The sequence below is a fragment of the Pan troglodytes genome, chromosome 20 (genome assembly GCF_028858775.2).
Source record: "Pan troglodytes isolate AG18354 chromosome 20, NHGRI_mPanTro3-v2.0_pri, whole genome shotgun sequence".
Classification (NCBI taxonomy): domain Eukaryota; kingdom Metazoa; phylum Chordata; class Mammalia; order Primates; family Hominidae; genus Pan; species Pan troglodytes.
The window spans coordinates 12372915-12399732 of NC_072418.2; the positions used below are offsets into that span (position 1 = coordinate 12372915).

At 43.1% G+C, this 26818-nt stretch overlaps 1 protein-coding gene across 15 annotated transcripts; it reads right to left on the minus strand.

Moving 5' to 3' along the window:
- Nucleotides 1–26818, minus strand: ZNF562 (zinc finger protein 562). 15 transcript variants are annotated; one of them, XM_063801136.1, is made up of 7 exons: nucleotides 26708–26794; nucleotides 12380–12534; nucleotides 11068–11156; nucleotides 9898–9962; nucleotides 9682–9808; nucleotides 8197–8303; nucleotides 3881–5530 (listed from the first exon to the last, which is right to left on the minus strand). In XM_063801136.1, the coding sequence occupies exons 5-7, from the start codon at nucleotides 9713–9715 to the stop codon at nucleotides 4601–4603; spliced, it is 1071 nt and encodes a 356-aa protein (XP_063657206.1). In that variant the 5' UTR covers nucleotides 9716–9808; nucleotides 9898–9962; nucleotides 11068–11156; nucleotides 12380–12534; nucleotides 26708–26794; the 3' UTR covers nucleotides 3881–4600. The 15 variants fall into 15 exon arrangements, with proteins under 15 accessions (XP_003316143.1, XP_063657206.1, XP_063657198.1 ...); XM_063801128.1 differs by lacking the exon at nucleotides 9898–9962 and adding an exon at nucleotides 16103–16508 and having other exon boundaries at nucleotides 3881–5533; XM_063801132.1 differs by lacking the exon at nucleotides 9898–9962 and adding an exon at nucleotides 16103–16508 and having other exon boundaries at nucleotides 3881–5533; nucleotides 9682–9863.

A 26818-nucleotide genomic window follows, 5' to 3' on the forward strand; every position in this document is an offset into this window, starting at 1 on the left:
TTTAATTTAATTTATTTATTTTTGACAGAGTCGCACCCTGTCACCCAGCATGGAGTGCAGTGGTGCAATCTTGGCTCAATGCAACCTCCACCTCCCAGGTTCAAGTGATTCTCCTGCTTCAGCCTTCCAAGTAGCTGGGATTACAGGTGCACATCACCACACCCAGCTAATTTTTGTATTGTTAGTAGAGATGGGGTTTCACCATGTTGGCTGGGCTGGTCTCGAACTCTTGACCTCAAATGATCTGCCCACCCCCACCTCCCAAATTGCTGGGATTACAGGCATAAGCCCCCACACCCAGCCTGACCACATTTGTTTTAGAAAAGCGCCTTTCCATGCATTCACTTCTTTAAGTTTTTTTTTTTTTTTTTTTTTTTTTTTGAGATGGGGTCTTGCTATGTTGCCTAAGCTGGTCTAGAACCTCTGGGCTCAGGCCACCCTCCCAAGTAGCTAAAACTATAGGCATGCATCACCACATCATTTCATTGAAGTATTTATTAGGTACCATCATGAGCTAGGTGCAGTTCTAGGTATTGAGTTTTATCAGTAAATAAACATGATCATCACAGAGGATGTGAAGGAAGCATTTAATAAATTCAAGAGGAATTCAGCCTCATAAACTATGAAATATTGGGAAATAATTCATCATGTAAAAACTGGATATAAAGAAAAAACTTTTCCTGCAGGACATTGTTGCAGGAAGTCAGGGACCCCAAACGGGGGGACTGGCTGAAGCCATGGCAGAAAAACATGGATTGTGAAGGTTTCATGGACATTTATTAGTTCCCCAAATTAATACTTTTATAATTTCTTATGCCTGTCTTTACTGCAATCTCTAAACATAAATTGTAAAGATTTCATGGACACTTATCACTTCCCCAGTCAATACCCTTGTGATTTCCTGTGCCTGTCTTTACTTTAATCTCTCAATCCTGTCAGCTGAGGAGGATGTATATTACCTCAGGACCCTGTAATAATTGCATTAACTGCACAAATTATACAGCATGTGTGTTTGAGCAATATGAAATCTGGGCACCTTGAAAAAAGAACAGGATAACAGCAATGTTTAGGAAACAAGAGAGATAACCTTAAACTCTGACCGCTGGTGAGCCGGGTGGAACAAAGCCACATTTCTCTTCTTTCACAAGCAAATGGGAGAAATATCACTGAATTCTTTTTCTCAGCAAGGAACATCCTTGAGAAAGAGAATGCACACCTGGGAGTGGGTCTCTGAACTGGCCCCCCTGGGCATAGCCCTCTTATGGTCGAGACTGCAGGGGTGAAATAGACCCCAGTCTCCCACAGCACTCCCAGGCTTATTAGGAAGAGGAAATTCCCACCTAATAAATTTTAGTCAGACCAGTTGATCTCAAAACCGTCTCCTGATAAGATGTTATCAATGACAATGGTGCCCAAAACTTCATTCGCAATTTTAATTTCACCTTGGTCCTGTGATCTCGCCCTGCCTCCACTTGCCTTGTGATATTCTATTACCTTGTAAAGTACTTGATGTCTGTGACCCACACTTATTTGCACACTCCCTCCCCTTTTGAAAATCCCTAATAAAAACTTGCTGGTTTTTGCGGCTTGTGGGGCATCACGGAACCTACCAACATGTGATGTCTGCCCTGGACACCCAGCTTTAAAATTTCTCTCTTTTGTACTCTGTCCCTTTATTTCTCAAGTTGGCTGACACTTAGGGAAAATAGAAAAGAACCTATGTGAATATCGGGGCTGGTTCCCTGACAGGACATAGCCTCTTCAAAAAATAAAAAAGAAATAAAAGCCTACAGCCAAACCAACAAAATAGAGTGCATATCTCACCAGAACTGCAAAGACAAGTATGCTGGTATTACTACTTTTAGTTGGTGTTGTGCAGTGGGTTAAAATCAGTCCAGTAAAGCAAGAAAATATTTAGAGAGAGCTTCATCATCATACGAATTTTGGGGGTCATTGTTCAGTCCAAAGTACTTAATATGATTCTTTTCTCTTTCCACATAGAGAATCAGATAATCTATAAATAATGACTCTTACTGTTCCACTTTAGGAGTTAGGTATACATATATATATATATATATATACACACACACAGTGACCCCCCAAATTTCATATGAAGTTCCAAACCTCAATGTGACTGTATGTGAAAAGAGAAGGGGGCGGGTAGGGGGGAGACCGACCGACCTATTTGTTGGTCTCCATCGTGTGAAGACATGAGGAAGTGGGCACTTACATGCCAGGAAGAGAGCTCTCACTAGAGGTTGACCATGCTGGCACTCTGATCTCAGACTTCCAGCCTCCAGATATGTGAGAATATAAATTTGTGTTTTGGGCCAGATACGGTGGCTCAGGCCTGTAATCCCAGCACTTTGGGAGGCCAAGGCAGGTGGATCACCAGAGGTCAGATCTGACCAACATGGAGATCAGCCTGACCAACATGGAGAAACCCTGTCTCTACTAAAAATACAAACTTAGCTAAGGTTTGTGGTGCATGCCAATAATCCCAGCTACTGAGGGTGAGGCAGGAGAATCACTGGAACTCGGGAGGTGGAGGTTGCGGTGAGCCAAGATCATACCATTGCACTCCAGCCTGGGCAACAAGAGCAAAACTCCATCTCAAAAAAAAAAAAAAAAAAAAAAATCCTGTGTTTTTAACCTCATTGATTTAAAATTAAATTAATTTCTAAGCCATTTGGTCTGCGGTATTCTGTTATGGTTGTCTGAGCTGACTAAGGCAGATATTGGTACTGAGAAGTGAGGTACTGCAATTAAAAACAAACAAACTAAAAATGTGAAGCAGCTTTGAAACTGACAAATGAGTAGAGGCTGGAAAAATTCTGATGTGCAAGCTGGAAATAAGGTTGGTAAGGGTTATTCTGGTGAGGTGTCATTGGGGAATGAGGAACATGCTATTGGGAAATGAAGAAAAGACAACCCTTGATATAAAGTGGTGAAGAACTTGGCAGAACTGTATTCTAGCATTTTATGGAAGGTGGAGCTTGAGAGAGATAAAATGGTATGTATCACTAAGATCTGTAATTAAAGTGTTAAAGGACACAGGAAGCTTCATTATTCCTGAGTGCTTACAGGAAAATGTGCTGGGAACAGGCCCCCCAAATCTGGCCATAAACAGGCCATGAGAAACTGGCCATAAACAAAATCTCTGCAGCACTGTGACATGCTCATGATGGCTATGACGCCCATGCTGGAGATTGCTGGTTTACCGGAATGAGGGCAAGCAACACCTGGCCCACCCAGGGCGGAAAACTGGAAAACTGCTCAAGGCATTCCTAAACCACAAACAATAGCATGAGTGATTTGTGCCTTAAGGACATATTCCTGTTGCAGATAACAAGCCAGAGCCTGTCCCTTTCTTTCTAGTAAGGAATACTTTTAGCTGATCTATAATCTATAGAAATAATGTTTATCACAGGCTTACTGTCAATAAATATGTGGGTCAAACTCTGTTCAAGCTCAGCTCTGAAGGCTGTGAGCCCCGATTCCCACTCTGCACTATATTTCTGTGTCTTTGTCTTAATTCCTCTAGAGCCACTGGGTTAGGGTCTCCACGACCCAGCTGGTCTCGGCAAAAATGCAAAAGGAGACCTGAATTGCAGAAGAAATTGTTAAGGAAAAAGGAACCAGAACTTGGAGATTTGGAAAATTCTCAGCCTATCCATACTGCAAAAATTAGAAAACTTGTACTGAAGAGAATCCTCAAAGTGTGGCTGAACAATCATTTGATAAAGAGATCATGAGTGGGATTCATGGACTATATCAGCCATCTTAACAGAAGTGAGAAGAGAGACTGAATTATACTAGAAGAGACACTGCCACTTACATTGTGCCACCTAAAATGGACAGAGAAGACAGAACAGAACAGTCAAGGTTGTCACACTTCTTATTTTACAAGAAGGGGACACAGAAATAATCAGCTGTGAAAGGGCACTGGCAGTTATGGATGGTTTCACTCCTGACATGCTCTGCAGGATCCATGGGAACAGAAGAGAACCTTGGAGGAGCATCTTTTTAACAATCCACCTCTGGGGCCTACATCATCTTGGCTTCTGGTAAATTTTGACATGAATGTGCCACACTGGCAGCCACTAACCAACAGGGGCTGGGATCAATCTGCATGATTTATCTCGTACAGAACCTGTTAATGCTATGATCTTAGGAATCTAATCACCAAGGTGAGGCAGCCTGCAGTACTGACCTCAGCATCCATGACCCTTCTTCACAGATGCCCAGACTCAGGGAACCATGAAGTTGTATTCAGAACCTGTAGGTTTAATTTCAGACCCTCGGGATGCATCTAAGGCCAATCTGTGAGCCATTACAACCTCCAAAAGGCATTTAGGACTAATCTGATGATCTTTGCACTGCCAATAATTAAAGATGGCAACCAATGGGCTAAATGGTAACAACACTCATATCCTTACATTCATAGTATTTCTCCCCAGTGTGAATTCTTTCATGCATACCTAGGCATGAGGAAAGAGCAAATGCTTTCCCAAATTCTTTACATACAAAAGGTTTCTCTCTGGTAGGAGTTCACAGGTGGGGTGAGGAATACAGAAATTCTTTCCCACATATCTTGCATTTACCTTTCTCCACTGTGAGTTTTCAAATGTTTACTACGATGGGAAGAAGTAATGAAGGTCTTCCCACATTCAACACATTCATAAGGCTTCTCTCCTGTGTGAATTCTTCTATGTTGAGTAAGCGTTGAAGATCTATTGAAGGCTTTCCCACATTCCTTACACTGATAGGGTTTCTCTCCAGTGTGATTTCGTATGTGTATAGCAAGGCCCGTGTACTGAGTGAAGGCTTGGCCACATTCCTTACATTCATAGGGTTTTATTCCAGTGTGAGTTCTTACATGTTGAGTAAGGTGAGTTGATCTAGTGAAGGCTTTCCCACATTCCGTACATTTGTGTGGTTTTATTCCAGTGTGAATTTGAATGTGAACATTAAAGGATGAGGAATTTCTAAAGGATCTTCCACATTCTTTACATTCAAAGGACTTCTCTCCTTTATGAGTTTTTGCATGTGCAGAAAGTTGAGAAAAATTAGTGAAGGATTTCCCACAGTTCTTAGTCTTTTCGGATTTCTTTCCAGTATGAACTGCTACACACTGCTTTAAGTGTGAGGAAGTTGTGATGGCTCTCTCACATTCCTGAAATTCACAGAGTTTCTCTCCAATGTGGATTCCCATGTGATTATCAAGGCTTGCAAAATACTTAAAGCCTTTTCCACATTCCTTACATTTGTAGGGTTGTCTTCCATTGAGAATTTCAAGATGCACAGCAAGGCCTGGAGTTAAGGTGAAGACTTTTCCACATGGATTAAATTTGGAAAGTTCTTGTCCAATAGAGGCTTCCTTGTGCACACTGAGGATGTCTTTTCCATAACAATTACCCTCAAAAGTGTTCCCTCCATTCTGAGCTCTCATGTGTGTCTTAAGGCAAAACTGTTCACTGAAGACCTCTCCACAATTCTCACAGAGTTTCCATCCACTGTAGCTTCTTGTCTGCTGATGAGGGGATAAAGGATTTAAAATGTTTTCAGACATATTAAGAGATTTCACCCATCTGAACACAGAAACATTATTTTGATGACAATTACTTTTTAATGTTTAATTTTTTTTTTTTTTTTTTTTTTTTTTTGAGACAGAGTCTTGTTCTATCTCCCAGTCTACAGTGCAGTGGCACAATCTCTGCTAACTGCAACCTTCACCTCCCAGGCTCAAGTGATTCTCCTGCCTCAGCCTCCCGAGTAGCTGGAAATACAGGTGTGCACTACTGCACTGGGGAGTTTTTCTACTTTTTTTGTAGACACGGGTTTTGCCAAGTTGCCCAGGCTGGTCTCAAACTCCTGAGTTCAGGTGAACTGCCTGTCTTGGCCTCCCAAAGTGGTAAGATTACAGGCGTGACCCACCATGCACAACATGTTTTACTTTTTTCAGAGCTGGGGTTTTGCTCCATTGCCTGGTCTATAGTGCACTGCAGTGATCATGGCTCACTGTAACCTCAAACGCCTGGCTGGGTTCAAGTGATCATCCTAGCTAAAAGCTGTGTAGCTAGGACTAGAGGCATGCATCATCCAATTTTTTGATTTATTTATTTATTTTATTTTATTTATTTTTGAGATGGAGTCTCACTTTGGCTGGAGTGCAGTGTCACGATTTCGGCTCACTGCAACCTCCGCCTCCTGGGTTCAAGCGGTTCTTCTGCCTCAGCCTGCCAACTAGCATGTGCAACCAGACCCAGCTAATTTTTGTATTTTTCCTACAGATGGGACTTCATCATGTTAGCCAGGGTGTTCTCAAACTCCTGACCTTCTCATCCGCCCGCCTAGGCCTCCCAAAGTGCTGGAATTACAGGCATGAGGCACTGCGCCCAGCCTCAATTTATTTTTATAGAGACAGGGTCTTGGTATGTAGCCTAGGCTGGTCTCAAACTCTTCAAGAAACCCCCGTCTCAGCCTCCCAAACTGCTGGGATTACAGCCATGAGCTACCAAGTCAGCCTACTTTGATAACCATAATTTTTACAATATTTCTTCCATGGTTTCATTTCCTACCCTTTTGATTTCTTGCCAGAATTCTATGCCACTGGCTCTAATTGTTCAAAAAAAAACTGTCTTTTTTTGATTGTTGGGGGTGGTTTGAGACAGGGTCTCACTCTGTCACCCAGGCTGGGTACCATGGCACAATCACAGCTCACTGCAGCCTTAAACTCCCAGGCTCAAGCCATCATCCTGCCTCAGTCTCCTGAGGAGCCTGGATTACAGGTGCATGCCAACGTGCCCGGCTAATTTTTTTTTTTTTTTTGTAGAGACAGAGTCTCCCTGTTGCCCAGGCTGGTCTTGATCTCCTAGACTCAAGCTAATTCTCCTGCCTCAGCTTCCCAAAGTGCTGGGATTGCAGGTGTCAGCCATTGCACCCAGCCAAATTGTGCAGATTTTCATGAAACTTTAAATCCTCAATGTCTAGTTACATATGTGGGAATATGTACTTGTCGGTATTTTTCAGTGACAAGTTATACAGGTATGGAACATCAGAAAATTCATCACATTCAGACTATCTCTCCAGAGACCCTGCTCCCTCAAGGGTGCAGGCTACTTCTCTCTCAAGTATCTCTCATTTGTGCTGTTTCTTTTTCATGCCAACTCCACCTCCCGTGTTTAAGCAATTCTGCCTCAGCCTCCCGTGTAACTGGGATTACAGGTGCCCGCCACCACACCTGGCTAATTTTGTATTTTTAGTAGAGACAGAGTTTCACCATGTTGGTCAGGCTGGTCTCAAAGTGCTAACCTCAAGTGATCCACACACCTCCACATCCCAAAGTGCTGGGATTACAGGACTCACTTTCTTTTCTTTCTTTCTTTCTTTTTTTTTTTTTAGATGGAGTCTCACTTGGTCATCTAAGCTGGAATGCAGTGGTGCAGTGCTGGCTCACTCAGCAACCTCGGCCTCTGGGTAAGCGATTGTCCTGCCTCAGCCTCCCGAGTAACTAGGATAACAGGTGCCCACCACCACACACAGCTAATTTTGTATTTTTAGTAGAGACAGAGTTTTCACCATGTTGGCCAGGCCTGTCTCAAACTCCTGACCTCAAGTGATCCACCTATCTTTGCCTCCTAAAGTGTTGGGATTACAGGCATGAGCCACCACATCTAGCCTCTTTTTAAAATCAGAGATGGTATATTGCTATACTGCCTAGGCTGGTCTTGAATTCCTGGGCTCAAATGATGATCCCACCTCAGCCTCCTAAGTAGCTGGGATTACAGATGTAAACCACGCCACTAACTGGGCTGATTTTTTAGAATGGAATTCTCAATCTTTTCTGAGAGAGGAAATTAAGAAATATCCCTCATGGCCTGACACAGTGGCTCACACCTGTAATCCCAGCACTTTGGGAGGTCGAGGCAGATGGATCACGAGGTCAGGAGATCAAGACCATCCTGGCTAACATAGTGAAACCCTGTCTCTACTATAAATACAATAAATTAGCTGGGCATGGTGGTGGGTGCCTGTAGTCCCAGCTACTCGGGAGGCTGAGGCAAGAGAATCGCTTGAACCTGGGAGTTGGAGGTTGCGGTGAGCTGAGATGGTGCCACTGCACTTCAGCCTGGCAGAGCAAGACTCCGTCTCAAAAAACAGAAGAAAAAAATAAATATCCCTCATGAATCTTACCATTTGTATCCCAGTGAATATTTGATTCTTCAAAAAACCCTGCTGAAGTGATGACCGTTTGGTTCTAGGTTGTATTTCCCATTCTGAAGTTAAGCAGAAAAAGAAATCTAAGGGTTTAGAGAAGAAATGTGTTAGTTTAAAATTAGTCATTTGTCCTTGTTTTCAAATTAAACACAGTATGAAAATAAAAGCCACAGGCCAGGCACGGTGACTCAGGCCTGTAATCCCAGGACTTTGGGAGGCTGAGGTGGGTGGATCACGAAGTCAGGAGATCAAGACCATCCTGACCAAAATGGTGAAACCCTCTCTCTAGTAAAATACAAATATATATATATATATATATATTAGCCGGGCGCGTTGGCATGTGCCTGTAGTCCCAGCTACTCAGGAGGCTGAGGCAGGGGAATCACTTGAACCCCAGAGGCGGCGGTTGCAGTGAGCTGAAATCACACCACTGCACTCCAGCCTGGGTGACAGAACGAGACTCCATCTCAAAAAAAAAAAAAAAAGAAAAAGAAAATAAAACAAGAGAACCTTGAGGATTTTGGTATGTCAAAAATTTGGCTATAAGGATGTGGGGTTTATTACACAACTGATGTGTTTAGATAGTTTATAACAAACTGCTTCTGTGAAAATTACAACTGATGGGGAACAGGAAGAGAAAATTATCAGGAAAGGAAAGCAGGAAAGATCAGGATAAAGGGCATATATCAAAATGATAAACTTAACAAAAAAACAGAACAGCTTCGGGAAGCTGAGGCAGGAGAATGGCAAGAACCCGGGAGGCAGAGCTTTCAGTGAGCAGAGATCCTGCCACTGCACCCCAGCCTGGGTGACAGAGTGAGACTCCCTCAAAAAAAAAAAAAAAAAAACCAAAAAAGCCAAAACCAAAACAAACAAACAAAAAAAAAAACAGAACTGGTAGTTTTGTTTGACTAGATGGAAAGTAAAAGTCAGAGATATCTGAAATTCTGAGAAAAATAGCTTAAATCTTCTCAGGCAAAGTGGATCTTTAAAAATCTTTTTTTTTTTTTTTTTTTTTGAGTCAAAGTCCCACTCTGTCACCAGGCTGGAGTGCAGTGGCACAATCTCGGCTCACTGCAACCTCCGCCTCCTGGGTTCAAGCGATTCTACTGCCTCAGCCTCCCGAGTAACTGGGACTACAGGCATGTGCCACCATGCCTGGCTAATTTTTTTGCATTTTTAGTAGAGACAGGGTTTCACCGTGTTAGCCAGGCTGGTCTTGATTTCCTGGCCTTGTGATCTGCCTGCCTCAGCCTTCCAAAGTGCTGGGATTACAGGCGTGAACCTCCGTGACCGGCCTAGTCTTTATTCTTAGGATTTTTTTTTAGAGATGAGGTTTCACAATGTTGCCCATGCTAGTATCAAACTCCCAGGCTCCAGCGATTCTCCCACCTCAGCCTCCCAAGTATCTGGGACTACAGGTGCAGGCCACCATGCCAAGCAAAGTGATGTTACTCTTACCCACAGAGGCCAGGTTCATGTAGTTCTCCAGCATCACATCTCTGTAGAGGTATTTCTGAGTTGTGTCCAGTAAAGCCCACTCCTCCGGGGTGAACTCCACAGCCACATCATCAAACGTCACTGAATCCTAAGTCATCAAACACATGCTGGTTTGAGCCAATGAACACTTCCACCAATATTCACTGGAGAATGAGGAAAGGGGAACCTTATACTCACTTATACGTGGTTCTCAAGTCTCCCATGATCTACTCCAGGGTTTAATGTCTCAGGAGCTCTTGTGTCTAAACAATCAAGGTTGACCTCCTACAGGCATATGCCTTAAACAGCACTTTTTTTCTTTCTTTCTTTTTTTTTGTGACAGAGTTTTGCTCTTTTTGCCCAGGCTGGAGTGCAATGGCACGATCTCGGCTCACTGCAACCTCCACCTCCTAAGTTCAAGTGATTCTCATGCCTCAGCCTCCCAAGTAGATGGGATTACAGGCATGCAACATCACGCCTGGATAATTTTTGTATTTTTAGTAGAAAAGGGGTTTCACCATGTTGGCCAGGATGGTCTCAAACTTCTGACCTCATGTGATCGGCCCACCTCAGCCTCCCAAGGTGCTGGGATTATAGGTGTGAGACACCACGCCCATCCGAACAGTACTTTTTAAAAAAATTTTTAAATCTTTTTTGTCTGATCTATTTATTTTTAATTTTTAAATATTTTTTTAATTTTAATTTTTGATTAGAGCAGTACTTCCTAAACATTAATTTTTATCTATCTAGCATCTATCTATCTATCTAGCATCTATCTATCTATCTATCCAATCTTTTTATTTATTTATCTATAAAGACAGGGTCCCACTGTGTCACCCAGGCACAATCGCTGCTTACTGCAGCTTCAATCTCCTGGGCTGAAGTGCTCCTCCCACCCCAGCCTCCTGAGTAGCTGGAATTACAGGCATGAGCCACTGCACACTGCTTACATTATCTCAGCACAAACAGGCTAGGAGCTCTTCCTGTCCCATTGGTCTCTGGGCAGCACACTCCTCAGCACACTGCAGATACCTGATAAATGCTGATGAGTGAATAAATTATTTGATAAAAGGACACTTTCATCTGCTTTATCATCTGTCACCGCACCCAGCAATGTAAGAAAGATGCAGTTGGCACCATGAAGGTCAGGCTTAATTAGTAATTACCGAGCTACTGGAATGATCTTCAAGTTAACACTTTATGTATAGGAGACTTCATTCCCTGGGGAAATTCATCTGGGGACTCAATCCTTGAGTAAGGCTTCATTTGCTCTAAGAAAACTCTGGAGATGAGTCTGTCTAGAAGGAAATGTGTCTACCTATTGGATGTAAGTATGTCATTTTGTACAACGGTACATTTTCTGTTTACCTGGTAAGAATTTGACCGGTGGTCCTCTACCATCGTTCCTATCTTTGTCTTTTCTTCAAAAGGACAGATTGGTTCCCTGGAAAAAAACCCTAGTGGAAAAGTAAGAAGGCATGAGAAGCCAGAGCTGCCCACATTCTCATGCCCAGAAGTCATTCCATCCTAGCTTGAAATTCCCATATGCTCCTGCACACTCGAAAAAACTACACACACACAACACTTCCATGAAATGCCATAGTAGTCCTGTATCACCTAGACCCAGAAAAGCAGATATGGGCTGAGCTGCCTGTTGTGTAAAGGGTAACAGTTTCATTTTTCAAGGAAACTTACACCCTGAAAAATGTGACTATCTGCCCATAGTAGTAACACTCATGAAGCTTATGTAGCATTTCCAAAGGCACACAAACCAGGGCTGAATTCTAAAACAGCATTCTGACTGGGCACAGAGGCTCATGCCTGTAATCCCAACATTTTGGGAGGCCAAGGCGGGCAAATCACTCGAGGTCAGGCATTCAAGACCAGCCTGGCCAACGTGGCAAAACCCCGTCTCTACTAAAAAAAAAAAAAAAAAAAATTACAGGAGGCTGAGGCAGAGAACTGCTTGAACCTGGGAAGTGGAGGTTGCAATGAGTCGAGATCATGCAACTGCACTTCAGCCTGGGTGACAGAGTGAGACTCCGTCTCAAAAAAAAAAAAAAAAAAATTAACTGAACCTGGTGATGCATGCTTGTGATCCCAGCTACTTAAGAAGCTAAGGCAAGAGAATTGCTTGAACCCAGCAGGCGGAGGTTTCAGTGAGCCAAGATTACACCACTGCACTCCAGCCTGGGTGACAGAGCAAGATTTGGTCTCAAAAAATAAATAAATAAAAATATGAATAAAATAAAAGAGCATTCTGCGTCTTACTTGAATTCCTCCTAAAAGAACTAGCAGCAGCCGGGCACGGTGGCTCATGCCTGTAATTCCAACACTTTGGGAGGCCGAGGCAGGCAAATCACCTGAGGTCGGGAGTTCAAGACCGGCCTGACCAACATGGAGAAACCCGTCTCTACTAAAAATACAAAATTAGCCTGTGGTCCCAGTGACTCGGGTGGGTGAGGCAGGAGAATTGTTTGAACCCAGGAGGTGGAGGTTGCGGTGAGCTAAGATCATGCCATTGCACTCCAGCCTGGGCAACAAGAGCAAAACTCCATCTAAAAGAAAAAAAAAAAAAAAAAAAGCTGCATGCCTGTTCAGGCCCAGCTCACTGGACTCTTATGTTGTGGAGGGCGACCTAAAGCAGAATCTCTGAAAACGAGCATCAACAAGGACTTACCACGGGACATATCAAAGGCTGACATCCTCTGAAGCTGATGGTGAGATGTGCCTCAATGCTGTCTTTCTTGATGCCAAGATCGCCTCAGGGCAACTTATGAATCTAGGTGGATACAGGCAATCTCCATTCCTCTTTGTACAGGGTTATCTGAGGTCCTGTTCATACCAATCACCAAACAACACGCATCAAACATCAGTCATTGAACATTATGCATGAGCTTTCTCTCTGCAGGTGACAGATGTGAAGGCCACCAAAAACTGTATACTCAGTATCGTCACTCAGTAATGATAGTATTAATAACAGCAACTGACATTTATTGAGGACTAGTATGTCAGAAGTAGCTCTAGTAGCTTTATATATACATGCTCACTTAACTATCATAACCATCCTTCCCAACAGCTATCATTACCTATATGTATCTATGTATCTATCCATCTATCTATTTATTGAGACAGGGTCTCACTCTGTTGCCCAGGTTTAAGTACAATGACACAACAACAGCTCTCTGTAGCCTACATTTCCCGGGCTCAAGTGATCCTCCCACCTCAGCTTCCTGAATAGCTGGGACCACAGGTGTGCATCGTCAAGCCTTATTATTATATTATTATTATTATTTTGAGACAGAGTCTCACTCTGTTGCCCAGGCTGAAATGCAGTGGCGTGATCTTGACTCACTGCAACCTCTGCCTCCCAGGTTCAAGTGATTATCAGGCCTCAGCCTCCCGAGTAGCTGGGATTACAGGTATGCACCACCATGCCTGGCTAATTTTTATATTTTTAGTAAGGATGGGGTTGGTCAGGCACGGTGGTTCATGCCTGTAATCCCAACACTTTGGGAGGCCAAGGCAGGTGGATCACGAGGTCAGGAGTTCCAGATCAGCCTGGCCAACATAGTGAAACCCTGTCTCTACTAAAAATAGAAAAAATTAGCTGGGTGTGGTCGTGGGCACCTGGAATCCCAGCTACTCAGGATGCTGAGGAAGGAGAATCGCTTGACCCCGGGAGGTGGAGGTTGCAGTGAGCTGAGACTGTGCCATCGCACTCCAGCCCAGGTGACAGTGCGAGACTCCATCTCAAACAACAACAACAAAAAAGAAATGTGTAAGGAAGGGGTTTCATCATATTGGCCAGGCTGGTCTCAAACAAGTGATTCTCCCACTTCAGCCCCCAAAGTGGCTGGGACTACAGGTGCACCCCACTGGATCTAATTTTTTGCATTTTTAGTAGAAACAAGGTTTCACCAGGTTGCCCAGGCTGGTCTCAAACTCCTGGGCTCAAACAATCCTCCCACCTTGGCCTCCCAAAGTGCTGGGATAATAAGCATGAGCCACCATGCCTGGCCCATTACCTCTATTAATACTGAAAAAAACCTACATTCAAATAATCCTAGTAATTGGTCTGATATTTGACCCTAGAGCCTGATCTCCTGTATATGCTGTTACCCCCCAGTATGACCAGAAGACAGTCCAGACCTGCACAGAACAACTCAGTAGTCACTAGCCACGTGTGTTATTGATAACTTCATTGTGTACCTAAGATGATGAAAAACAGAATTTAAAATATTCAAAAGATGGCCAGGCGCGGTGGCTCACACTTGTAATCTCAGTACTTTGGGAGGCTGAGGCAGGCAGATCACCTGAGGTCAGGAGTTCAAGACCAGCCTGGCCATCATGGCAAAACCCTGTCTCTACTAAAAATACAAAAATTAGCTGGGCGTGGTGGCACATGACTACTCAGGAGGCTGAGGCAGGAGAATTGCTTGATCCTGGGAGGCAGAGGTTGCAGTGAGCCGAGATCATGCCACTGCACTCCAGACTGGGTGACAGAGCGAGACTCCATCTCAAAAAAAAAAAAAAAAAAAGAGAAAGAAAATATAGACAACAGGCCAGGCACAGTGGCTCACGCCTGTAATCCCAGCACTTTGGGAGTACCAAGGCGGGCAGACCACAAGGTCAGGAGATCGAGACCATCCTGGCTAACACAATGAAACCCCGTCTCTACTAAAATACAAAAAATTAGCCAGGTGTGGTGGTGGGCGGCTGTAGTCCCAGCTACTTGGGAGGCTGAGGCAGGACAATGGCATGAACTTGAGGTCAGGAGTTCAAGATCAGCCTAGCCCATATGGTGAAACCTCATCTCTACTAAAAATACAAACCTTAGCCACTCATGGTGGCACACACTGTAGTCCAACCTACTCAGGAGGCTGAGGCAGGAGAATCACTCGAACCCGGGAGGTGCCCACCTCAGCCTCCCAAGGTGCTGGGATTACAGATGTGAGCCACTGCGCCTGGCCAGCTATTGTTCTAAATGTTGTTCTTTACTGAAAAGAATGAACACAACAGTTGGCACTTGGTACACAACTAATGTAGATAATGGCCTTATCTCTATGCCAATTTGAAAAAACAGCCAGAATTGGACAGGTGCAGTGGCTCACACCTGTAATCCCAGCACTTTGGGAGGCCGAGGCGGGTGGATCACGAGGTCAGGAGATCGAGACCATCCGGCTAATGCAGTGAAACCTCGTCTCTACTAAAAATACAAAAAAAAAAAAATTGCCAGGCATGGTGGCAGGCGCCTGTAGTCCCAGATACTCAGGAGGCTGAGGCAGGAGAATGGCATGAACCCAGGAGGTGGAGCTTGCAGTAAGTGAGATTGCGCCACTGCACTCCAGCCTGGGTGACAGAGCGAGACGCCATCTCAAAAAAAAAAAAAAAAAAAAAAGGAAAAAGAAAAGAAACAGCCAGAATCACTCCACACCATTGCCTCCAGACTGCATAAATTTTCCTTCCTGTTCACTTCCAAAATATAGTCCTCAAGGGTCCTGACATTCCAAAAATCATCACACAGGTTGACTGTGTAGATGGTTTTTTTTTTTTTTTTTTTTTTTTGAGACGGAGTCTTGCTCTTATCGCCCAGGCTAGACTGCAGTAGCACGATTGCCACCACTGTAGCTATTGTTCTTTTTTTTCTTTTTCTTTTTTTTTCTGAGACAGAGTCTCATTCTGTCGCCCAGGCTGGAGTGCAGTGGCACGATCTCGGCTCACTGCAGCCGCCGCCTCCCAGGTTCAAGCGATTTTCCTGCCTCAGCCTCTCGAGTAGCTGGGACTACAGGACTCCAGAGTAGCTGGGACTCCCTAGTTCAAGTGATTCTCCTGCCACAGCCTCCCAAATAGCTGGGATTACAGGTGCATGCCACCATTCCCAGCTAATTTTTTTTTGTATTTTTAGTAGAGATGGGGTTTCACAATGACAGCCAGGCTGGTCTTCAACTCCTGACCTCAGGTGATCTGCCTGCCTTGGCCTCCCAAAGTGCTGAGATTACAGGTGTGAGCCACCACACCTGGTCTGTGAATTTGTTTTGTTTTGTTTTGTTTTTTGAGACAGAGTTTCACTCTTGTTGTCCAGCCAGGAGTGCAATGGCACGATCTAGGCTCACTGCAACCTCCGCCTCTTCGGTTTAAGCTATTCTCCTGCCTCAGCCTCCCGAGTACCTGCGATTACAGGCATACATCACCACACCTGGCTAATTTTTGTGTTTTTAGTAGAGACTGTGTTTCTCCATGTTGGTCTGGCTGGTCTGGAACTCCTGACCATGAGTGGTCCACCCGCCCCAGCCTCCAAAAGTGCTGGAATTATAGTTCACTTGTTTTAACGTTCCTTAAAGTTTAATTTTCCCCAAGGAGGGGCTGCACATTTTGGGTTGGATTTATTATCAGTACTTACAAAAACTATTATGTTATGGTTAAGTTGTTCCACCACTGGCCAGTGGACTGTCTTCAAGATGGCTCCTTTCCTTTTGACAAGACCCTAACAGTCACTGATTGTTTTCACACAGGGCATGTGTTCCAACATTATCTTGTACATTTCTTGCACAGTTTGGCTTATGGATGTAATCATATATGTGATCTGAGGACTTTTGGGTTTCTGCCATTTTTGAAAAGTTTCTCAGGCCTGGATGCAGTAGCTCACACCTATAATCCCAGCACTTTGGGAGGCTGATGCAGGTGGATCACCTGAGGGCAGACGTTCGAGACCAGCTGGGCACGGTGGCTCATGCCTGTAATCCCAGCAGTCTGGGAGGCCAAGGCGGGTGGATCACGAGGTACAGCCTGGGTGACAGAGTGAGACTCTGTCTCAAAAGAAAAGAAAAGAAAAGAAAATATCTCAAATACCGTTTATATAACACATTTCTATATATGCACACATGTGCTTTAAAAAACAGCTCTAGGCCAGGCGTAGTGGCTCATGCCTGTAATGCCAGCACTTTGGGAGGCCAAGGCAGGTGGCTCACCTGAGGTCAGGAGTTTGAGACCAGCCTGGCCAACATGGTGAAACCCTGTCTCTACTGAAAATACAAACATTAGCTGGGCATGGTGGCACACGCCTGAAGTCCCAGCTACTCAGGATACTGAGGTTGGAGAATTGCTTGAACCTGGGAAGCGGAGGTTGCAGTGAGCCAAGATCGTGCCACTGCACTCCAGCCTGGGGACAGAGCAAGACTCTGTCTAAAAAAAAAAAAAAGCAGTTTCTGTGGCTACAATGAAGTGAAAAAAACTCCAAGGAGATGGTAAGAGAATCAAATTTCCATATCCACAACACCCTTCTCCTTACTCCAGCACCAAGAATGTGGAAAATTTCTACCAATTCAGTTTCTACACTGGAAAAAACTGAGCTCAAGGTGGACAACCACCTTCTCCACCATCCTGGGTTCCCTGGTAAAAGATCAGTCCCTCCCTGTCTCAACCCACAGGAAGCATCACAAGAGCCTGAAGGGAGAAATACCCTGAGGACATCCAGGGACAAAGAGGGGAGGCAGGACTACCATCCCCAGCCCTGGGAGCAGCATACTGTAGGGGTATGCTACACAGGTCCCCTGGGCAGAACACACAGCCAGCCTTCCCACATTGCTGGAATATGCCCTTTAGGACTCCCCAATTCTGGATGGGCAGTATTCTTGACTGTTTGCTAGAGCAGAGGCAAACATGGGTTTAAGATTCCATCTAGTGCTGAAAAGGAGGCGGTGACCTATGGAAATTTTAAAGAAAGGAAATAATTTTGGGAGGCCGACACAGGTGGATGGCTTGAGCTCAGGAGTTCAAGACCTGCCTGGGAAACATGATGAAAACCCATCTCTACTAAAAAGTACAAAAAGTAGCCAGGTGTGATGGCGTGCACCTCACCTACTTAGGAGACTGAGGTGGGAGGATTGCTTCAGCATGGGAGGTAGAGGATGCAGTAAGCCATGATCATACCACTGCACTCCAGGCTAGGTGACAGAGAGAGACCTAGTCTTAAAAAAAAAAAAAAAATCAAAAGAATTTAAGAGGCTGGTTGCTATGGCTCATGCCTGTAATCCCAACACTTTGGGAGGCCGAGGTGGGTGGATCTTCTGAGGTCAGGAGTTCAAGACCAGCCTGACCAACATGGAGAAACACTGTCTCTACTAAAAATACAAAATTAGCTAGACATGGTGGCGCATGCCTGTAATCCCACTACTCGGGAGGCTGAAGCAGGAGAATCGCTTGAATCCGGGAAGCAGAGGTTGTGGTGAGCCGAGATCGCACTATTGCACTCCAGCCTGGGCAACAAGAACAAACCTCTCAAAAAAAAAAAAAAAAAAAAAAAAAAAAAAAAAAAAAATTACACAGTGGAACATTGTTTTGGTATGTTGACAAACCAAAATCTATGGGATAAAAGCAGTACTAAGGGAGAATTTTACAGCAGTAAACACATACATCAAAAAAGTAGAAAAATTTAAAATAAACCTAATGATACCCCTTAAGATACTAGAAAAGCAAAAACAAACCAGATTCAAAATTAGTAGAACAAAAGAATAAAGACCAGAGCCAAAATAAAATTGAAAATAAAAAACAATACAGAAGATCAATAAAACATAAAGTTGATTACTTGAAAAGATAAACAAAATTAACCTTCGGCTAGACTAAGGGAAAAAAATGACCCAAATAAAATAAAAAATGAAAAAGAAAACAGAACAGAAACCACAGAAATACAACCAATCATTAGAAACTATTATGAAAAACTATATGCCAACAAACTGAAAAGCCTGGAAGAAACAGACAAATTCTTGGGTGCATACAACCTACCAAGACTGAACCATGAAGAAACAGAAAACCTCAACACAACAATAACAAGATCAAAGTGATAACAAAATGAATCCCATCAAAGAAAAGCCCAGGACCTGATAACTTCACTGCTGAATCCTACCAAAAACTTAAAGAACTAATACCAATACTACTTGAACTCCTCAAACAAAATTGAAGAGGAGAGAATATTTCCAAACTTAGTCTACAAGGTGAGCATTATTCTCATATCAAAACCAGACAAGAGCACAACAACAACAAAACTACAGGCCAATATCACTGATGAACATACCTGCAAAAATTCTCACCAAAATATTAGCAAACCAAATTCAACACATTAAGAAAATCATTCATCACAATCAAGTGAAATTCATCGTAGAAATACAAGGATGGTTCAACATATGCAAATCAATAAATGTGACGTACCAAATTAACAGAACCAAGAATAAAAACCGTATGAGATTTCCACAGATGCTGAAACACCATTTGATAAAATTCAATATCCCTTTTTGACAAAAGTCCCCAACAAACTGTGTATAGAACGAATATACCTCAAAATAATAAAGGCCATATATGACACACCCACATCCAACATCATACTGAACAGGGAAAAATTGAAAGTCTTTCCTCTGAGATCTTGAACAGAACAAGGATGTCCACTTTTACCACTTCTATTCAACATAATACTATAAGTTCTGGCCAGAGCAATTAGGCAAGAGAAACAAATAAAGGGCATCTCAACTAAAAAAGAAGTCAAATTAGCCTTGTTTGCCAATGACATGACCTTTTTCTCCTTAGAAACAGGGTCTCCCTCTGTTGCTCAGGCTAGAATGCAGTGGTGATCACAGCTCACTGCAGCCTTGGTCTCCTGGGCTCAAGTGATACTCCTGCCTCAGCCTCCCGAGTAGCTAGAACCACAGGCATGTGTGACAATGCTAACTTTTTTTTTTTTTTAGAGACTGGGGGCAGAGGGGTCCTCAATATATTACCCAGGCTGGCCTTGAACTCCTGATTTCAAGTGATCCTCTTGCTTTGGCCTCCTAAAGTGCTGGGATTACAGGCATGAGCCACCATGCTCAGCTAACATAATCTTATATTTAGAAAAACCTAAAGACTCCACCAAAAACCTATTAGAACTGATAAATGAATTCAGTAAATGTTCGGGACACAAAATCAACATACAAAAATCAGTTGCATTTATATACGCCAACGGTGAACAATCTGAAAAAGAAATCAAGGAAGTAATCACATTTACAATAGCTGCAAAGACTATAAAATGCCAGCACCAGGCATGATGACTCACAATTGTAATCCCAGAATTTTGGGAGGCTGAGGTGGGAGGATTGCTTAAGCCCAACAGTTCAAGACCAGCCTGGGCAACATGGCATGGCTCAGTCTCAATTAAAAAAAAAAAATTAGCCAGGCATGATGGCACACACCTGTAGTCCCAGCTACTCAAAAGAGACTGAGGCAGGAGGATTCCTTGAGCCCAGGAGTTCAAGGCTGCTGCATGAGCTACAACTGCACCACTGTACTCCAGCCTGGGCAACAAAGTGAGACCCCACCTCTGAAAAAAAGAGAAAATAAAAAGTAACCAAAAATGTGAAGGAGCTATACAAGGAAAACTATAAAACACGATGAAACAAACTGTAGAGAATACAGAAAAAAAATGGAAAGACATTCCATGCTCATGGATTAGAAGAATATTGTTAAAATGACAATACTACCCAAAGCAATTTACAATTAAGAGCAACCGTTATCAAAATAGCAATGACATTCATCACAAAAATAGAAAAAAAATCCTAAAATTTATATGCAACCATAAAAGACTTCAAACAGCCAAAGAAATACTGAACAAAAAGAACAAAGCTGGAATCATCACACTGCCTGACTTCAAAATATACTACAAAGCTATCATAACCAAATCAGCATGGTACTGACATAAAAAACAAAAACAAAAACACATAGATCAATGGAAGAGAACAAAGAACCTAAATACAAATCTACACATTTACAGACAGCTCATTTTCAACAAAGGCACCAAAAGCATACAATGGGAAAATAACAGTCTTTTCAATAAATGCTGCTGGGAAAACTGGATAACCATATGCAGAATAAAACTAGATGCCATCTCTCAGCATAAAAAAAAAAAGTCAAAACAGATTAAAGACTTACATCTAACACCTGAAACTATAAAACTAGTAGAGGAAGACCCTTGGGAAACAATCCAGGGCATTGGTCTGGGTAAAGATTTCTTGGGAAGATCTCAAAAGCACAGGCAACAAGAGCAAAAACAAACATATGAGATTACATCAAGCTAAAAACTTCTCCACAGCAAAAGAAACAATCAACAAAGTGAAGAGACAATCTACAGTATGGGAGAAAATATTTACAAACTATCCACCTGGGATTAATAATCAGAATATATAAGGAACTCAAACTTGATAACAAAAAAAATCCGATAAAAAAATCAGCAAAAAGGTCAGAATAGATGTTTCTCAAAAAAAAAGACATACAAATGGCCAACAGGCATACAAAAAAATGCTCAACATCACTAATCATCAGAGAAATACAAATCACACATAACCACAATGAGATATCATCTCACCTCATTTAGAGTGGCTTTTATAAAAAAGACAGGGAATAACAAATGCTGATGAGGATATGGTGAAAAGATAATCCTTGTATGCAGTTGGTGGGAATATAAATTAGTACAGCCACTGTAGAGAACAATATTCAGGTGTGGTGGCTCAGGCCTGTAATCCCAAAACTTGAGGCTGCGGTGGGAGATCACTTGAGCCCAGGAGTTCCAGACCAGGCTGGGCAACACAGCAACACCTGTCTGTACACACATGCACACACAAAACCTGTCTGAACCTGGCAAGACCTGTCTGCATGCACGTGCATGCACACGCGCGCGCGCGCACACACACACACACACACACACTCACACACACACACACAACCAGTCAGGGACAGTAGCTCATGCCTGTAATCCCAGCTCTTTAGGAGGCCAAGGCAGGCAGATCATTTGAGGTCAGGAGTTTGAGACCAGCCTGGTCAACATGGTGAAACTCTGTCTCTACTGAAAATACAAAAATTAGCTGGGCATGGTGGCGTGCACCTGTAGTCCCAGCTACTCCAGAGGCTGAGGTAAGAGAATTGCTTGAACCCAGGAGGCGGACGTTGCAGTGAACCAAGATCATGCCACTGCACCCCAGCCTGAGTGACAGAGTGAGACTCTGTCTCAAAAAATCAAAGAAACAAACAAAAAAACTTAGCCAGGTGTATTAGTGGAGGCCTGTAGTCCTGGCTACTCAGGAAGCTGAGGTGGGAGGATCACCTGAGCCCAGGAAGTCAAGGCTGCAGTGAGCCATGATTATGCCATGGCACTCTAGCCTGGGTGACACAGCAAGACTATCTCAAAAAAAAAAAAAAAAAAACAAAAACAAAAAAAAACAGTATGGGGGTTTCTCAAAAAATTAAAAATAGAACTACCATATGATCTGGAATCCCACTGGGTATATATCCAAAAGAAAGGAAATCAATATATTTGAAAAGATATATATACATTCCCTTGTTTACCGCAGCACTACTCATAATAGCCAAAATATGGAATCAACCTAAGTGTCTAACAATGAAAGAATGAATAAAGAAAATATGGTATATATAGACAGCGGATTATTATTCAGCCATAAAGAAGAATGGAATTCTGTCATTTGCAGCAACTGGATAGAACTGGAGGTCATCATGGAAGTGAAATAAGCCAAGCACAGCAGACAAATACCCCATATTCTCACATGTGGGAGCTAAAAAAGTGGATCTCATGAGCATAGAGTACAGATTGGTGATTACTAGAGGCCAGAAGGGTAGGAGGGAGACGGAGATAAAGAGAGGTTGATTAGGCTGAGTGAGGTGGCTCATGCCTGTAATCCCAGCACTTTGGGAGGCCAAGGCGGGCAGATCACCCTGATTATGTGAGATCAGGAGTTCGAGACCAACCTGTCCAATATGGTAAAACCCCGTCTCCACTAAAACTACAAAAATTAGCCGGGTGTGGTGGTGCACCCCTTAATCCTAGCTACTCGGGAGGCTGAGGGAGGAGAATCACTTGAACCCGGGAGGAGGCAGAGGTTGCAGTGAGCCAAGATCATGCCACTGCATTCCAGCCTGGGTGACGGCGAGACTCCATCTCCCAAAAAAAAAAAAAAAAAAAAAAGAGGTTGATTCATCGGTAAAATATACAGTTAGAAGAAATAAGAACTGGTATTCAATAGATCAGTAGGGTGACTACACTTAATACGCATCTATCATACATTTCAACACAGCTAAGAGAATAACGATGTTCCTACAATATAGAAAAGATAAATATTTAAGGTGACAGGTATGCTACTTACCCTGATTATGTGAATGTATCAAATTATCACATGTACTCTGAAAATATGTTCATCTATTATGAATCAAAAAAAATTTTCTGGATTGTAAAATAGGGAGTGGGAGATTCTGGGGCCACCATGTCTGTGGGTAAAGATATTCCTTTGTCTGGATCATGTAAAGACATCCCTCCAAGATGTCACTCCAAGTTACTGCACCTAATACCACCTACCATTAACAAGGAGCAATGAGCCATGATTATGCCATTGCTCTCCAGCCTGGGTGATCCAGCAAGACTTTGTCTCAAAAAAAGAAAAAAAACCCAGCATGGAGGTTTCTCAAAAACTACCATCCATAGACCTCTTGAATTTTGGAGGCAACACATACATTTGCATGTACTTTAACGCCCCACACAGTTACCTGTAAGGATTCTAGTTTCAACTGTAGACAAGAGCAATTTCAGGCTGCAATGCAAGCTTCCTAAGCACTTGGTCCACCTGATCCAGCAGACCCAGTGATACTCAATGTGTCCATGTTAAATGGCATGTTATTTATTGGAAGCCTCCGGCATGCACCAACAGAAGATGTAGAGTACAGCCCTCTGGTATTGCAGAGTCAATCCATGCCCTCTTGTGCAGATTAACTGTTTTTCTTTTGAGAAACAGGTTGTGGTTTGCCACTAGCACATGACAGAGAATGAACAACTAGTCATGGGACATGAAGTAACTAAGGCTGAACTGAGTAATTTGAGACTTTCTGGTCCCCAAAGCATGAAGTACATACTGTCACCCATTATCAAACAACTGTTGTCAGCTTCTCCTCTGGACCCAATTCCAAGTTTGTAGGAAATCGCATGAAATAAAGGAATATTTACACACACCATGAGAATCCAATCAGAAATATCTGATTGTATGACTTTCTAAGAGAATGAGTGTGACTCTCTGAAAGTCAATATAATGGACAGTAATAACTGTTATAGGCAAAAAGACACTGAAGACACTGACAATTGCAATGCAAAAATCTTGAATGGATCTTAGATCCAAAAACACCCAAGAGCATATGTTGAATCAATGAGGAGAATTTTAGTTATTACGGAAAGTAGACATTAGATGACATTATTATTTTTTATTTAAGTGAAATACTAGTATTGTGGTTTTAGTATGACAATGCCTATTTTTAGGAGGTGCATTACGAAGTATTTAAAGGTCAAGCATCACATGTACAATTTATGCTCAATTTACACTCAAATTGTTCACTGTAAGATTTACATGAGGAGAAAGAAATAAAATGCTAAAAAATTAAGTAAATCTACTAGACTGGGTGTGTTAGATGTTCAAGTTTTCCTTAGGATCAAATTTTTCAGAAAAAAATGTAAAAACTACACTTAGTCCAAACATGCTCTTAATAAATTATACAGATACTAGATATTTTATTACACTGATACTAGAATACTATTCTGATTATAATAGTAAATAATTCTAGTGTCAGTGTAATAAAGCCTCCATTCTTTCTTCCTGGTTCCTGGAGGCCTCTGTTTTGAAGGACTGTGGGGGTGGTACAGACCTAAGAACTTCAGATGAAGAGAATAGTTGAGTATTATTGCCTTTCTTTTTTTTTTTTTTTTTTTTTTTTTTTTGAGACAGTTTCGCTCTTGTCACCCAGGCTGGAGGGCAGTGGCGGGATCTCGGCTCAATGCAACCTCCGCCTCCCGGGTTAAAGTGACTCTCCTGCCTCAGCCTCCGGAGTAGCTGTGTAAGATACAATATATTTCTCTGAATTTCTCTTCAAAAGTTCAGCCTATAAACTTCCTTGTTCTTTGTTCTCAAACTCAACTTTCCTGTTCTCCATGCCTCCTTGCCTCTAGTTACTGTAAACAACCTTCCCATCAGCTCTAATCAATAACTCACATCTGTTCCCTTGGCTACTCATTCTACAGCTATTCCACTCTTTGAAACTGCACATCCCACCATCATGACTCACACATCCCCCTACCCTTCCTTATTTGGGGAAAATATTCACAGATAGCCAATAGGATCAGTTTAGATTCTGCGGTCCGACCCTAACCCACGGGGGGGGCGACACAGAAGTAGGGACCCAGCGTTAGAAATAAAAACCCCTTCCCCTCCCTTATCTGGTGTACTCTCGCCATCACTCCATCCGCGAGACTCACCCTTCTATAGAAATAAATTGCGTTTCTGAGAAAACTTTTGCCTGAGTGCTGGTTTCACTTTGCAGCACCCAGCATTTATTTTTTTATCTCCAACAGCTGGGATTACAGGGGCCCACCACCAAGCCCGGCTAATTTTTGTATTTTTAGTAGAGACAGGGTTTTACCATGTTGGCTAGGCTAGTCTGGATCTCCTGACCTCAGGTGATCCGCCTGCCTCTGCCTCCCAAAGTGCTGTGATTACAGGTGTGAGCCAGTGCATCTGGCCTGGCTTTAAGTAGAAAGGCTTGCAGCTGGTAACAATTAGAAAAAAAATAACCTGCAAGAAAATAAAAATTAAAAACTAAAGGCTTAGTCTACACGCGTTCATATTTACATACAAAAACGGGCACACCCTAAACAACTATATGTTTTTTCCATCTGAATGTAATGTGTCAAAAATAAGTGGCGGGTGGATCACTTGAGGTCAGGAGTTCGAGACCAGCCTGGCCAACATGGTGAAACCCCATCTCTACCAAAAATATAAAAAATTAGCCAGGTGTGGTGGTGCACGCCTGGAATCCCAGCTACTCGAGAGGCTGAGGCAGGTGAATCATGTTATAAAGTTTTCATGCCACAAAAAAAAAGCACTCAAATATAACATTTTCTTTTCTCAGCAAGGCAATTTACTTCTATAGAAGGGTGTGCCCTCACAGATGGAGCAATGGTGAGCACACACCAGGACAAGGGAGGGGAAGGGGTTCTTATTCTTGAGGAAAGTGGCCCCTGCCGCTGTGTCCTTCCCCGATGGCTAGGGTTAGACCCCACAGGCTAAACTAATTCCAATTGGCTAATTTAAAGAGAGTGACAGGGTGAGTGGTTTGTTGGGGAAAATGGTTATAACAGAGCAGGAAATTGGAATGAGTCAGGGTGGAAAATGAGTCAGTGGGGAGTAAGTAATCAAAATAAGTCTGGGTGGAGCAGGTAATCAGAATGAGTCAGGGTGGAGCAGGTGATCGAAAAAGGTTGCTTTACGGAGAAGTTTAAAAGTAGAAGGCAAAGAATTAAACATACTGACATATTGATTTTTTAAAAAGAAATTTAAAACTCGTATCTAACAATCACTTGAACCCGGGAGGTGAAAGTTGCAGTGAGCCAACATCGTGCCACTGCACTCCAGCGTGGGTGACAGAGTAAGACTCCAAATCAAAAAAAAAAAAAAGTAAAGGACATCAAGACAACGCCAGATTCTCAGATGAGACATTTTTTAGCAAATAAATGGAAGTCACAGCCCTCTTGAAACCATTTTTCCGCCGTTGCTCACCAGGAACATGCCGGAAGAGATAGGTTCCAGACGCGGGAGAATGCGGGGCCAGAGCCAACCTCACCAGAAGGGCAGAAATCCTTTTCCTTTCGGAAAGAAAAAAACTCCCAAAGGTTGCTTTCCAAGCTTTTCAAGAGAGGAGCACAGCGGGTGAAAGTACTCAAGAAAACACCCGGCGGAGGCGGAACAAACACACTTCCCGACGCGGCCAGACGGACTGTGCGGCCTCTCGGAACTGGCCAGAGGCCGCACCAGGAGGACTGACAGCCCCTAGAAAAGCGAGTGAAACCAGGCGGATCTGAGAGGCTCCTGGGCGACCACGCCCAATCCTTCCTTTGCCGCCCCGCTGCTATGTCCCGGACCCCCAAGCAGGTGGAACTCACCACAGCAGGGGTGGACTCCTCCACAATAAAGGTGAAACGGCACTGACCATGCTGAGCCACAGCCGGTAAAGATGGCGGTGGCACACTGACGTCACTTCCGCTCCGAGCCTC

What these genes read in the sequence shown, in the direction of transcription:
- ZNF562 (XM_003316095.6), bottom strand. Translation starts at nt 12,404, where the DNA reads ATGTCAGCCTTTGATATGTCCCGTG. An exon ending in CATGAACCTGGCCTCTGTGG is followed by an intron (nt 8,304 to 9,681) that starts GTAAGAGTAACA and finishes CTAAACCCTTAG; the next exon opens with ATTTCTTTTTCTGCTTAACT. An exon ending in TATTCACTGGGATACAAATG is followed by an intron (nt 5,534 to 8,196) that starts GTAAGATTCATG and finishes TCCCCTCATCAG; the next exon opens with CAGACAAGAAGCTACAGTGG.